This window comes from Rattus rattus, chromosome 16, assembly GCF_011064425.1.
Source record: "Rattus rattus isolate New Zealand chromosome 16, Rrattus_CSIRO_v1, whole genome shotgun sequence".
NCBI classification, from domain to species: domain Eukaryota; kingdom Metazoa; phylum Chordata; class Mammalia; order Rodentia; family Muridae; genus Rattus; species Rattus rattus.
In genome coordinates, this window is record NC_046169.1 from 43,504,776 (window position 1) to 43,516,804 (window position 12,029).

At 45.9% G+C, this 12,029-nt stretch overlaps 1 protein-coding gene across 5 annotated transcripts; it reads left to right on the forward strand.

The window, feature by feature from the left end:
- Nucleotides 1–35: 35 nt before the first annotated feature.
- On the forward strand, nt 36–9,812 carry Hscb (HscB mitochondrial iron-sulfur cluster cochaperone). 5 transcript variants are annotated; one of them, XR_004386037.1, is made up of 6 exons: nt 36–316; nt 3,430–3,526; nt 3,770–3,864; nt 4,857–5,001; nt 8,034–8,081; nt 9,675–9,807. XR_004386037.1 is itself a non-coding variant. In XM_032887013.1 (6 exons), the coding sequence occupies exons 1-6, from the start codon at nt 84–86 to the stop codon at nt 9,764–9,766; spliced, it is 705 nt and encodes a 234-aa protein (XP_032742904.1). In that variant the 5' UTR covers nt 36–83; the 3' UTR covers nt 9,767–9,812. The 5 variants fall into 5 exon arrangements, 4 of the variants coding, with proteins under 4 accessions (XP_032742904.1, XP_032742905.1, XP_032742906.1 ...); XM_032887013.1 differs by having other exon boundaries at nt 3,770–3,859; nt 9,675–9,812; XM_032887014.1 differs by lacking the exon at nt 8,034–8,081 and having other exon boundaries at nt 3,770–3,859; nt 9,675–9,812.
- Nucleotides 9,813–12,029: the final 2,217 nt, after the last annotated feature.

Consider the following 12,029-nt stretch of genomic DNA (forward strand, 5'->3'; position numbering starts at 1 on the left):
GCTCCCTAGCCAATCAGCAGCGAGCCGCTCTTTCTTCCCTTTTTTTCCGGTCTGGTAACCCGGGCCAGCAGGCGGCCGTACGGATGTGGAGCTGCAGGGCTCGGTCCCTGCTGTGCGTGTGGGAGGTGCGGCTGGCTAGGTTCCTTGGTAGGAGCCTGCTGAGCAGCAATGCCGCCTCGGGAAAGAGCATCGAGCCGCAGTGCTGGAACTGCGGCCGCGCGATGGGAGCCGGGCGTGGGGATGAGTTTTTCTGCGCACACTGCCGCGCGCTGCAGCCTCCTGACCCCACTCGGGACTACTTCAGCCTCATGAACTGGTACAGGCGGCGCGATCTGACTGGAGGGCGGCTCAGGCTTCCTAACCCTAGAGATCAAGGCTTGGGGCGGCGTCTGCGGGCCTGTAATTTCCAGCCTGCTCGGGGGAACTGAGGCAGAAGGACCACAGTTCCAAGTCCAGCTTAGGCAATTTTCGGAGACTGATTCAACTAAAAGGCCAGATAAGTATATAGGTCATAGGTATGCCTGTGATCTAAGCACTTGAGAAGTGGAAGACACAGGTTCAGGAATCCAAGACTAGCCTCTGCTACAAGGGCCTTGTTTGTGGTTTTTTTTTTTTTTTTTTTTGGTTCTTTTTTTTCGGAGCTGGGGATCGAACCCAGAGCCTTGCGCTTCCTAGGCAAGCGCTCTACCACTGAGCTAAATCCCCAACCCTAGGGCCTTGTTTTTAAACTTAAACAAATGGAAATAGGGACGAGTTTACATTTTAGGGAGTTTTGAGGGGTGGGACTTCTGGAAAAGGGAAATACATTGGCTAAACTCAAGGGAGCAGAAAGGGGGAGGGTTTTTTAAAAGCGTCATCCTGAACTCAAGTCACCCGCCCCCCTCCGACTCACCAATGCAGGGTTTAAAAGCATGCTAGATTATGGCAGGATACCCCAGTTGGAGGCCAACCACAAAACTAGGGAACATCTCAAATAAATTATTTATTTAACGGAAAATATAAAAACAAAACAAGCCAGATGTGTTGGTATTATGCCTGTGGGTCCAACACTCAAAAGGATTTGAGGGCAACCTGAGCTATATAAGACAAGTTTGATGAGACTCTGGGCTGCATGAGACTTGGTCTCAAAAATCAAGTGCAGTTAAGAACAAAGCAAACCAAGTGTAATAGCCTATATCCGGAATCCTAGTATTCAGGGGCTAAAGGAGAAGGGTCACACATGGGAGCCAAACATAGGCTAAGCAGTGAGACCCTGTCTCAAGAAACGAAAATTTAATTCAGGCTGAAGATTTGAGGGAGACCAAGAAGTATTTAGTGTACTTTACCCGCCCCACCCCACCCCCTCTTTTTTTTTTTTTTTTTTTGATTTATGTATATGAGTGCACTGTTGCTGTCTTCAGACACACCAGAAGAGGGCATCAGATCCCATTACAGATGTTTGTGAGCTACCATGTGGTTGCTGGGAATTGATCTCAGGACCTCTGGAAAGGTAGTCAGTTCTCTTAACTGCTGAGCCATTGCTCCAGCCCGTTCCCCTGCCCCATGCCACATTCCCACCTGGGAAAGATTGGAGAGGTACAGAAGTATGAGAAGTATGAGCAGATTTAAATAAAATGGGAGGCCCAGCTGTGGTTGTACACACCTGCAATTCCAACCTCCAGACAAAAACAAGAAAATATGGAGTTCAGGTTTCATCCTGCAGTCTGGGCTACCCAATAGCAGACTACACAGAGTCAGTCTGAATCACTCCCTGAGAAGAAAGGAGTGCAGAATCCTCACTTTATCTTGGTGATAAAAACCTTCCTTGCATTAGCCAAGGCCTGGGTTCAAATCCCAATACTATGCTTTAAAAAGACCAAAAAAAGGGCTGGAGAGATGGCTCAGTGGTTAAGAGCACTGACAGCTCTTCCAGAGATCATGAGTTCAATTCCCAGCAACCATATGGTGGCTCACAACCATCTGTAATAAGATCTGATGCCCTCTTCTGGTGTGTCTGAAGACAGCAACATCGTACTTATATAATAAAAAAAAAAAAATTAATCTTTAAAAAAAAAGACCAAAAAATAAAAGACGTGCTTCTAGGTATTAATGGCCTGTGTAGTAGTCTCTACCTATAAGTCCAACTACTCAGGAAGCTGAAAAAAGAGTATCAGAAATTTCAACCCTGGGCAATTGAGCAACACCTAGTTTTTTTGTTTGTTTCTTTTTAAAGTTGGTAAACTTGGCTACATAGCAGCTTGAAATCCACAAGATCTTGATTCTCTCTCTCTCTCTCTCTCTCTATCTCTCTCTCTCTCTCTCACACACACACACACACACACACACACACACACATAGACCAGACCCGGTGACAGACCTGTAATCCCACCTAAAAGGAAGGCTAAAGTAGATTTATTGCAAATCTGGTCATGCCTGGGATATACAGAGAGTGATTTCCAAGTCAACTTGGGTACCTTAGTTAAAAAAAAAATCCGTCTTAGAGCTAGAGAGATGACTCAGCAGTTAAGGGCACTGATTGCTCTTCCAAAGGTCCTGAGTTCAATTCCCAGCAACCACATCGTGGCTCACAACCATCTGTAATGGGATCTGATGCCCTCTTCTGGTGTATCCAAAGACAGCTACAGTGTACTAATATATAATAAATAAATAAGTCTTTTTTTTTTTTTTTAAGTAAAAAAGAGGTCTGGTAGTCAGGAAGAGTGAAGGGAGTGGCTTGGTGCTAAAGTCTTTGCCTGAGAGCTTACCATGCATTACACCGACCTTATCCCTTAACGTGTCAAGCTGTCAGACCTTCCAGTCAGTTCAGTGTCTCCCTTTTTTTTTTTTAAGATTTATTTATGGGGCTGGGGATTTAGCTCAGCGGTAGAGTGCTTACCTAGGAAGCGCAAGGCCCTGGGTTCGGTCCCCAGCTCCAAAAAAAAAACCAAAAAAAAAAAAAAAAAAGATTTATTTATTTATTTTATGTACAGCATTCTGCCTGCATATGTGACTACAGGCCAGAAGAGGGCACCAGATCTCATTACAGATGGTTGTGAGCCACCATTCGGTGGTTGCTGAAATTGAACTCCTTAACCTCTGGAAGAGCAATCAGTCTCCTTTTTTTTTTTTTTTCGGCTGGGGACCGAACCTTCCTTTGAGCTTGCTAGGCAAGCGCTCTACCACTGTTCAGTGTAACCACTGAGCCATCTCTCCAGCCCTCATGTCCCTTAATGTCCTTTCTGATCCTTGCTCATCCGGTTCCTCTCTGATGCCATACCTATACCACCTCTCCCGAGCCTGTTCCGTTTCCCTTCATTACAGCTACCGCGTCTTAAAAGCAGCCTTCGTTTATGTGCTTGTTATACCCTCCCCAAGAGCAAGACCAGCCCCTAGTAAATAGCTGGTGAAACTACTCTTTTGTTACATGAATAACATCTGGTTTCCTTCCAGCAACCAATCCTTCAGGGTTGACATCAGAAAACTTCAACAAAGGTACCAGCAACTACAGCGCCTTATCCACCCAGATTTCTTCAGCCAAAAGTCTCAGGTATTTACACACGCACACGCGCGCGCCTGCATACTATCCCCCATGTATGTGCACAACTGGGTGGGTCGCTCCGTTACTCTGGAAAAGAGTTGGACTGCTAGCTCCACCCTGTGGCAGCCTGCCGACAGCCAGGCCCCAGAGATGTCATTTCCTCCCGGCTTTTATCTGGCTTCCCAGATAACAAAAACACACCAGCCTGACTGGCTCTGGTGATAATAAAACTGTTTTTACCTCTTTGAGCAGACTGAGAAACGGTTCTCGGAGAAGCATTCGACCCTGGTGAATGATGCCTACAAGACTCTTCAGGCTCCCCTGAGCAGAGGACTATATCTTGTAAGGTGATTTCTCAACCCATCTGTCTGGGACTCCTCTGTATGAGACCTGGCCTAGTCCAGGAAGCTAATGATACTTACCTCAAAAATACTACAGGAGAGGAAAGAAAGGAAAAGGTTTTATACAAGTATCATTTTCTTAGCATTCTTTGTGCATCCATCTTTTTTGTGTTTCCTTTGGAAGAAATCTTACCGTTGTAGCCCAGGCTGGCTCCAACTTGCTAATTCTCTTGCTTCACCGCACCCACATCCAGCTCCTTTCTAGATTTTTTTTCTCCTTCAGTGCTGGGTATTGAACCTAGTGCCTCCGGCTAAGGAAGCACTATGAACTGAGCCTTGGCCCTGCATGACCAATACTGGGTTTTCTTTTGTTGCTTGCTTGTTTGTTTGTTTGCCTTGATGGTACCAGGTTTTGAATCCACTATACTATATCCCCAGCTGTCGTGTTACCTTTTGAACCGGTCTCGCTCAGCTGCCCCGGCTGGACTTGACATGTGATCTTCCTGCCTTGGCCTGCTGAGTAACGTGTGATGCAGCCGTGTACCACCAGGCCTGGTTCCTTTTACATGTCCTAACTCCACCCCTCACCCCACCATTTGCAGTGCTTTAACTCTTTTCTATAAATCTGATGATAAAGAGTACGTGTAGAGCCTCTTTTGCAGGAACACCTAGACGATTTTAGAACTGAAGAGAATGTTTATAAACATTTAACGTCTGAGGAGAGGCGTGACCACCCAGCGCCCCACTGCAGGCAGCAGAGTGAGGTCCTGTACCAGCGCTCACTATTACTAGGACAGCTCAAGTTTCCCAGGCTGGACCTGCGACTCTGTGATACAGTGCATATTTAGCATGTACTAGGCTCTGGGCTCCATCTCACCTGATACTCAAGCCCTGCCCCCCACCATGAGTACCAATGTACTCTGAAGGAGTAAACGGGATTTATATAACCCTGGGTGTTTCCTAACCAAACTCCTTTTCCTTGTTCCCCTCCCCAATAGCTAAAGCTCCAAGGAATAGAAATTCCTGAAGGGACAGATTATAGAACAGACAGTCAGTTCCTTGTGGAAATCATGGAAATCAATGAAAAACTCGCAGACGCCCAAAGTGAGGCGGCCATGGAAGAGGTAGAAGCCACTGTCAGAGGTAAAGGATAAAATGCTAACAGATATGTTTTATTTCCCCCAAGGAGACATGACCACAGTAGAGGGGAAATAAGAAGAAAAATACTTGTTGGGGAGCTGGAAAGATGGCTGAGGGGTTAAGAGCACTGGCTACTCTTCCAGAGGTCCAGAGTTCAAATCCCAGCAACCACATGGTGACTCTATAATGGGATCCAGTGTCTTCTGGTGTGTCTGAAGACAGTGACAGTGTACTCACATAAATAAAATAAATAAATCTTGGAAAGAAAAAGAGAAATAAGAAAGAAAATCAGATAGACAGACAAACACTTGTTGGCCCTCATTGTCATGTGAGAACTGACTTTGGAAGATAGACTTAACCAAGAGTATAATCATTCTCCAAGTATTGCAACAATTGCTTCTATTCGGGGTATTATGTAGAGGCTGTCATTATCTCTAAGGAGGAAAACGAGCTGGCTAGTTGGTAGAAGTTGGTAGAAATGCAATGCCCCCAGATTTGCAGCAGAGCAAGCACTGAAACCCTGACCTTCTGACCTAACCTCGACATTTCTGTTTCATTCCACAGTCATCAGTCGGGTCTCTAGAAAATCCACAGGGGATGGGTCTAGTTACTGCACAGAACTGGCCCAAACGTGTGTGGAGGCTGACACACAGAGAAGCTACAGAGCAAGACCTGGGGTCATAAGCTGCTTATGTACATATGTGGTTGGTGCACAACCATGAGGACTCGAGTTCAGACCCCACAATTCCCACACATCGTCTCTGACTTCCACATAGGGGCTGTGACATGGACAGCGCACACACACACACACACACACACACACACACACACACACACACACACACACACACACTCTAATAGAACAGAACAGCAGGCCAAAAACTAAGGTTGGATTGTTTTGTTTTGTTTTTTCTGAGTTAAGGTTTCTCCATGTAGCCCTACCTGTCCTAGAACTTACTCTGTAGCCTTGGCTGGCTTCAAACTCAGAGACCTACCTCTGCCTCCCGGGTGTTGGGATTAAAGGCATCACCGCCCAGCCAGGTTGGATTTTTATGTCACAGTCCTAAATATTTTTCTTGTGTTAGGGATGTAAACCAAGGACTTGGTTGGGTAGGTGCTCAACCACTGAGCTTACCCACCCTCTATTTCACTGGGTTTGTTGTCTTTTTGTGTATGTCTTGGATAGTCCTGTGTATGCTAGATTGGCCTTAAGCTCACTGTTGGAACTAAGGGCAACTTTAAACTGATTTGCCTGCCTCCCTCGGTGCTGCAGTTACAGGGGTGCCATCTGTTGTATTGTCTTCAAGCAGGGGTCCTCTCCTTAGATACACACACACACACACACACACGATACCCTTACTTAATTGAATGAGACCCTCTCACAGTGTTGAGGATTAGCATAGTTATGGTTTCTATTGCAGTGGTAAAACACCATGATCAAAAGCAACTTGGAGAGGAAATGGTTTATTGAAATAAATATTTACACTAACATTTCCCAGTAACAGTCCATCACAGAGGGATGCCGGGGCAGGAGCCATGTGGGAATGCTGCTCACTGGCTTGCTGAGCTTGGAGATCTCTCCCTAGACCCACCCGCCTAGGGATACTACCCACAATGGGCTATGCCCTCCCCCATCAAACACTAAGAAACTATTCTGGGGCTGGAGATATGGCCAACACTTAAGAGCACTGGCTGCTCTTCCTGGACACTTGGGTTCAATTCCCAACACCCACATGGCAGCTCACAACTGTCTGTAACTCTAGCTCCAGTACATTGTAACTGTCTTCAGACACCAGAAGAGGGCATTAGACCTCATTCCAAATGGTTGTGAGCCACCATGTGGTTGCTGGGATTTGAACTCAGGACCTCTGGAAGAGCAGTCAGTGCTCTTAACCACTGAGCCATCTCACCAGCCCCAAAATAAATCATTCTTAAAAAGAAAATGCCCTACAGGCTTACCTATAGCCCAATGGAGATTTCCTCCTCTCAGATGACTCTTAACTTGCGTCAAGTTGACATAAAACTAACCAGCCCAAGGGTGATCTTTACCCTGACTATAAATATCAGAAGAGAGAAAACGAGCAGTGATAGTTACGTCTCTGTAACTATCATTTTTGCGTATTTGTAAAACCCTCACTTTGTAATGAGCAACCATGGGGGAGTGAGGTCGCAGCACCTGTGTTGCCCTTGGCACTTCCTCTTCTACGATATGATAGAATGGAAATGTTCTCATTTTCCTGGTTGCCTATGCAAGTCGCTACTTGGTAATGGATGGTAAAAAAAAAAAAAAAACCGCCATGATGGTGGTAGAGTGTTAGCATATGAAGACTGCTCTGCAGAGAGAGGCAAAGCTCACCCTTGACCAAGCCTGTTGATTCTTTCCCTCAAGGTAAGAAAGTACTGGAAATGAAGAGAAAAGCTTTCTCTTGACTCACAGTTTTAGGGGTTCAGTCCATGGTTGTCCCAGTTGCTCCTGGGGATGTGGCAAGAGAGAAACAACAGAGCCTAGGTCCCAGGATTCCTCTCCAGGACCTGCCTCTAATGTCCCAAGCTCCTCCCACTAGGCTCCGCCTCACCTTTTGGCAACACAGGTCACCAGTCAAGCTTTCAACATCAGGATATTTAAAGGAGATTTATCCAAACTACTATGTCTATCCCCCTCATCCCCCTCCCCGCAGACCTTCCACAGGTGAAAATGTGCACAGGGCCTGTCGGTGCTGCATTTAACAATAGCTGTTAGACAGGCATGATGGAGAATAGTGAGTTCAAGACCAGTCTGGCCAACACAGTGAAGCCCTGTGTCAAAAGGAAGCAAAGGCTGAGAGTGTGACTACATTGTAGAGACCACATGGGATGCCTAGGGCCTTGGTACAGCCCTCAGCACCACAAAAGGGCAATGGTTGTAAAACCTTAAACCCAAGTCCTTCTGTATACAGTAGCACAGTCACAAAATGCTATCTTCATACTTTTATTTATTTACTTTGATTGTAGGTTTATTCAGATAGAAAAATTAAAATAATTATTTTCTCTTCTAGCTAAACAGAAAGAATTTACGGACAATATAAACAGAGCTTTTGAACAAGGTATTCCATCTCTTTTTGAAATTACATTTATTTAGATTTATTTATATATGAGTACCCTGTCGCTGTCTTCAGACACCAGAAGAGGGCACCTGATCCCATTACAGATGCTTGTGAGCCACCATGTGGGTGCTGGGAATTGAACTCAGGACCTCTGGAAGAGCAGTCAGTGCTCTTAACCACTGAGCCACCTCTCCAGCCCATAATTACATTTATTTAGTGTGTATGTGTGGGCATCATGAGGAGGTCAGAGGACAGTTTTCAACAGTCAGCTCTCTTCTTCCACAATGAAGTCCCCCGGGTTGTCAGACTCAGAGCAAGTACGCGCCTTACCCACTGGGCCTTTTAGCCTTATTTTATTTTTTTCTTCGTTTAATTATTTTTATTAATTTATATTAGTGTTTTGCCTGCATGTGTGTATGTGTACCGCATGTGTGCCTGGTGCCCTGGACCGCCTGGACCTGAAGTTACAAGTTTTCAACCATCACCGAGGCTTTCTCTTGGGGTTAGAGAGTTCACAGAAATGCCTTCCGCTCAGTAAATGTTAAGTAACTTCACATGTCTAATAAAGTGTCTTTTACAAAAAGAAAATGCAGACAGCACTGGGGAATAGTGAGCAGGACGCAACAAAGCACACAGAAAAGGGAGAAACCCAGGGCACATGGGGCCTTGGCTTGGGTTTGGGGGTTGTTTTTGGTGGTGGTGGTGGTGGTAGTGATAGTTATTGTTCGTTTCTTTGGGGTTTTTTGTTTGGTTTTTGGTTTTTTTGGGGTTTTTTTGTTTTTTGTTTTTGAGACAGGCTTTCTGTCTATAGCCCTGGCTAAGTTTGTATGTATACTAGGCTGGTCTCAACTCACAGAGATCTGCCTGCCTCTGTCTCCTAAGGTCTCCTAAGGGCTAGGCTTGAAAACGTGAGCTGCCACACTTGCCTAGATGGGTCCTGAACAGTGGTCTGGTATGGGAGACCAGCTAGAGTTTGCTTCTGTATAACTGATATCCTCTAAGCAAACTTATTGGTAGGTTCTCTAAATCTCCTATACACTAGATTATCTTTTTCGCTTGGTTGGTTTTTAAAAGACAGGGTTGTACTGTGTAGCTCTGGCTGTCCTGGAACTCACTCTGTAGACCGGAGGACGGGCCTTGATCTCAGAGCTCCGCCTGCCTCTGCTTCCCAACGGTGCTTTAGTGTGCCATACGCACCCTCCTGCTGGAGTGGTGAACGCATTACATTTATTGATCATTTTTAATATTTAATACTCTCGGGGTTGGCTACAAATGACCTTGACTTTAGCTTTAAGGCTGCATTATGTTTGCCTAGGTTGGAGTTCCTCAACCTGACTGACAGTCGTGAAATAATGTTCTTTCTGGGGGAGGCTAAGATCTTTCCCAGCGTCCCTGGCTTTCACCCAGTAGGTCTCACTTCTACTTCCCCGGTTACGGCAGCCAAAAATATACCTAGACTTTGGCAAATGTTGCTGTAGGGCACACTCACCTTCAAGTGAAGCCACCAGCCTCCGGGCCCTTTGATCCGGCTGCCTCGGAAGCCAGAGTTGGGTTCTATTATTTCCTGATCTCATTATCTCTTGTGTATTTCAGGTGATTTTGAAAAAGCCAAGGAACTTCTTACAAAGATGAGATACTTTTCAAACATAGAAGAAAAGATCAAGTTAAGCAAGACCCCTCTCTAGTTGCTATCTTAAAGTTTTAAAAATAAACTTTGTATTTCTTTTCCGGCTCCTTCTAATTGGAAATCGATGTTGGGGACTGCAGCATAGCTCAGAGACACAGCAGCTGCCTCGCATATGGAAGCCCGTGGCTTCGAACCCCTTTCCCACAGAAAGCACAGAGAAAGAGGCAAAGAGAATACACAGACTTTGACCATTTATGTGATTTCTCTTCAGTTGATGGCTCAGATACTAAGGGCTGGCAAAGTGTGTGGCGCCTGTCAGAACCTGCGTGCTCAGTTATTTATCGGATAAGTGATATAGCAGGCACCTAGCCTAGGCTAGGGGATGGGAGGGTGGAGTGGAGGCCCACCTGATCTGCTGTACCTCTGTCCTCTGAGCCTAATAGACACCATCTTCATGAGTTCAGCTGTGCCTGCTTGCAGAAGGTCACCATAGCTCAGCTTATTAACTGTTGACATTCCGTAGTATCCAGCTGTCCCCCCGCCCCAGCCAGTGGCATGCAATTCTGCCCCAACTGCATGTGACTTTCAGGCTCTCGAGGGCCTAAGAGTGTAGAGGTGGGGAGAGCTGAGGGAAAGGAAGAAGAGTCCATCTACACAGCAGCAGGAGTCTGGCACTGCCTGTATTCAGATGCTCAATTCTGTACCCCAAGATCTGGTGGATCAAAGATGAGCAGATCCTCATGTATACCAGCTTTTGTTGTGTAAACCTTGCCCCCCTCCAGGTTATCCAAAATTGGTTAATGAAGATGCCGACAGCCTGTAGCTAGGCAGAAGGGATTTAGCTGGGGCCTCAGGTCCAAGGCTTGGGGTCTGGGGCATGGACCACAAGGGGGAAGAGGAGGGGAAAGAAGTTGCCATGGGGTGGGTGGATTGTGAGAACATGGCCGTGAGAACCCTCCAGGTGTAGCACGGCAAATGATATCGGGAATAGACAAACACAGAGACTTGGTATCTGTCCAGCTCTAATGCTTTCAAAGATGTGTTTCTTTTATTTGGGAACTGTATGGTCTAAATAGGGTAAAACCCCCGAAAGTAATGTTTATAACAGCCCTGAGGGTGTCATTGTCCGTGCTGGGTGCTGACTTTCCTATGAACTAACTGTTTTAGGGTCACCCGTGATCTGCATGGTTCCCTCGGACGAACTTTGGTTTGGGTACAGGAGCTCTAGCGTAACTGCAGAACTCTTCCATCGTAGCACAGGCGGGTGGCCCGAGAGGAGAGTATGAAACAGACAACAGGGCAGGGCGAGCAGTGAGTTTCCCTCTACCCAACAACCACAGCCACTTTCTGGTGGCCTGGCCTTCAGGAAGATGTATAACCTACTTCATTCTGCAACCTTGGGAATTCTGTTTGGGAACAAGCCAGGCCACCTAGGATTCTCCTTCCAGATAATGTTATCCCCATCTCAAATTTAAAAAAAGGTCAGGGATATAAAAAAGCAAAAGACAAACAAGAATGAATCTTGTAACAGCAGCCGTGTTTTATGCTGCCTAGTCCTTACCTCAGAAGCATAACTCACATCAAAGTGGGTTAGAGTTTATTCAAATATGAATGAGCACGGCCTAGGAACACAGATCCAAATTACCCCAGATTCCATGTTCCAATGCGGTAGCGGCTTCATGAAGTTTTTATAGAAAAGGAACAAAGTCATAAATCAAAGCTCTTTCCACATTGGTCTCAGAAACATTAATAAGGCGTTGCAGCAGAGAAAGGCCTCAGGTGCCGTCTGATAGCCCTCTTAGTCCTTTGGTTGGTTGAAACTACAGTTTTGTTAATACATTCCAAAAGGTTTTTCTGTGCTAGTCACAGAACAGTAAGTCTCACACTGGTGGGCGAGGAATGACTGTCAGGGAACTAAAGAAAGCCCAGGTTCTGGACATGGAACCTTCCAAAACCATGGACGTTCTAACCAGTTAACTCCTTGAGGAAGTCTTGTTAGCTTCTTGCTGGGAACTTGCAATTTACGTTCACACCAGTCTCCATGCTCAGAGCAGCCTCCGACACTTCCTGGATCTTTGGGAACTTAGTTTAAGGCCTTGATTCACTTCCAGGCATGGAGGGGAAGAGGGTGGGTTTTCTGTCTCTGGTGCAGGAAAAACTACAACTCCAAACAGGACATTCTAATTAGACAATTTCAAGAAGTAGCGTCAGAACTTTTACGCGGAGAATCGCTTCTTAATTTTAAAGGTCCGGTCCAGGCCCCAGGGCAATAAGGAATGCAATAGAACACCGTCTTAAGGAATTCTTTTCCTAAGTCCTCC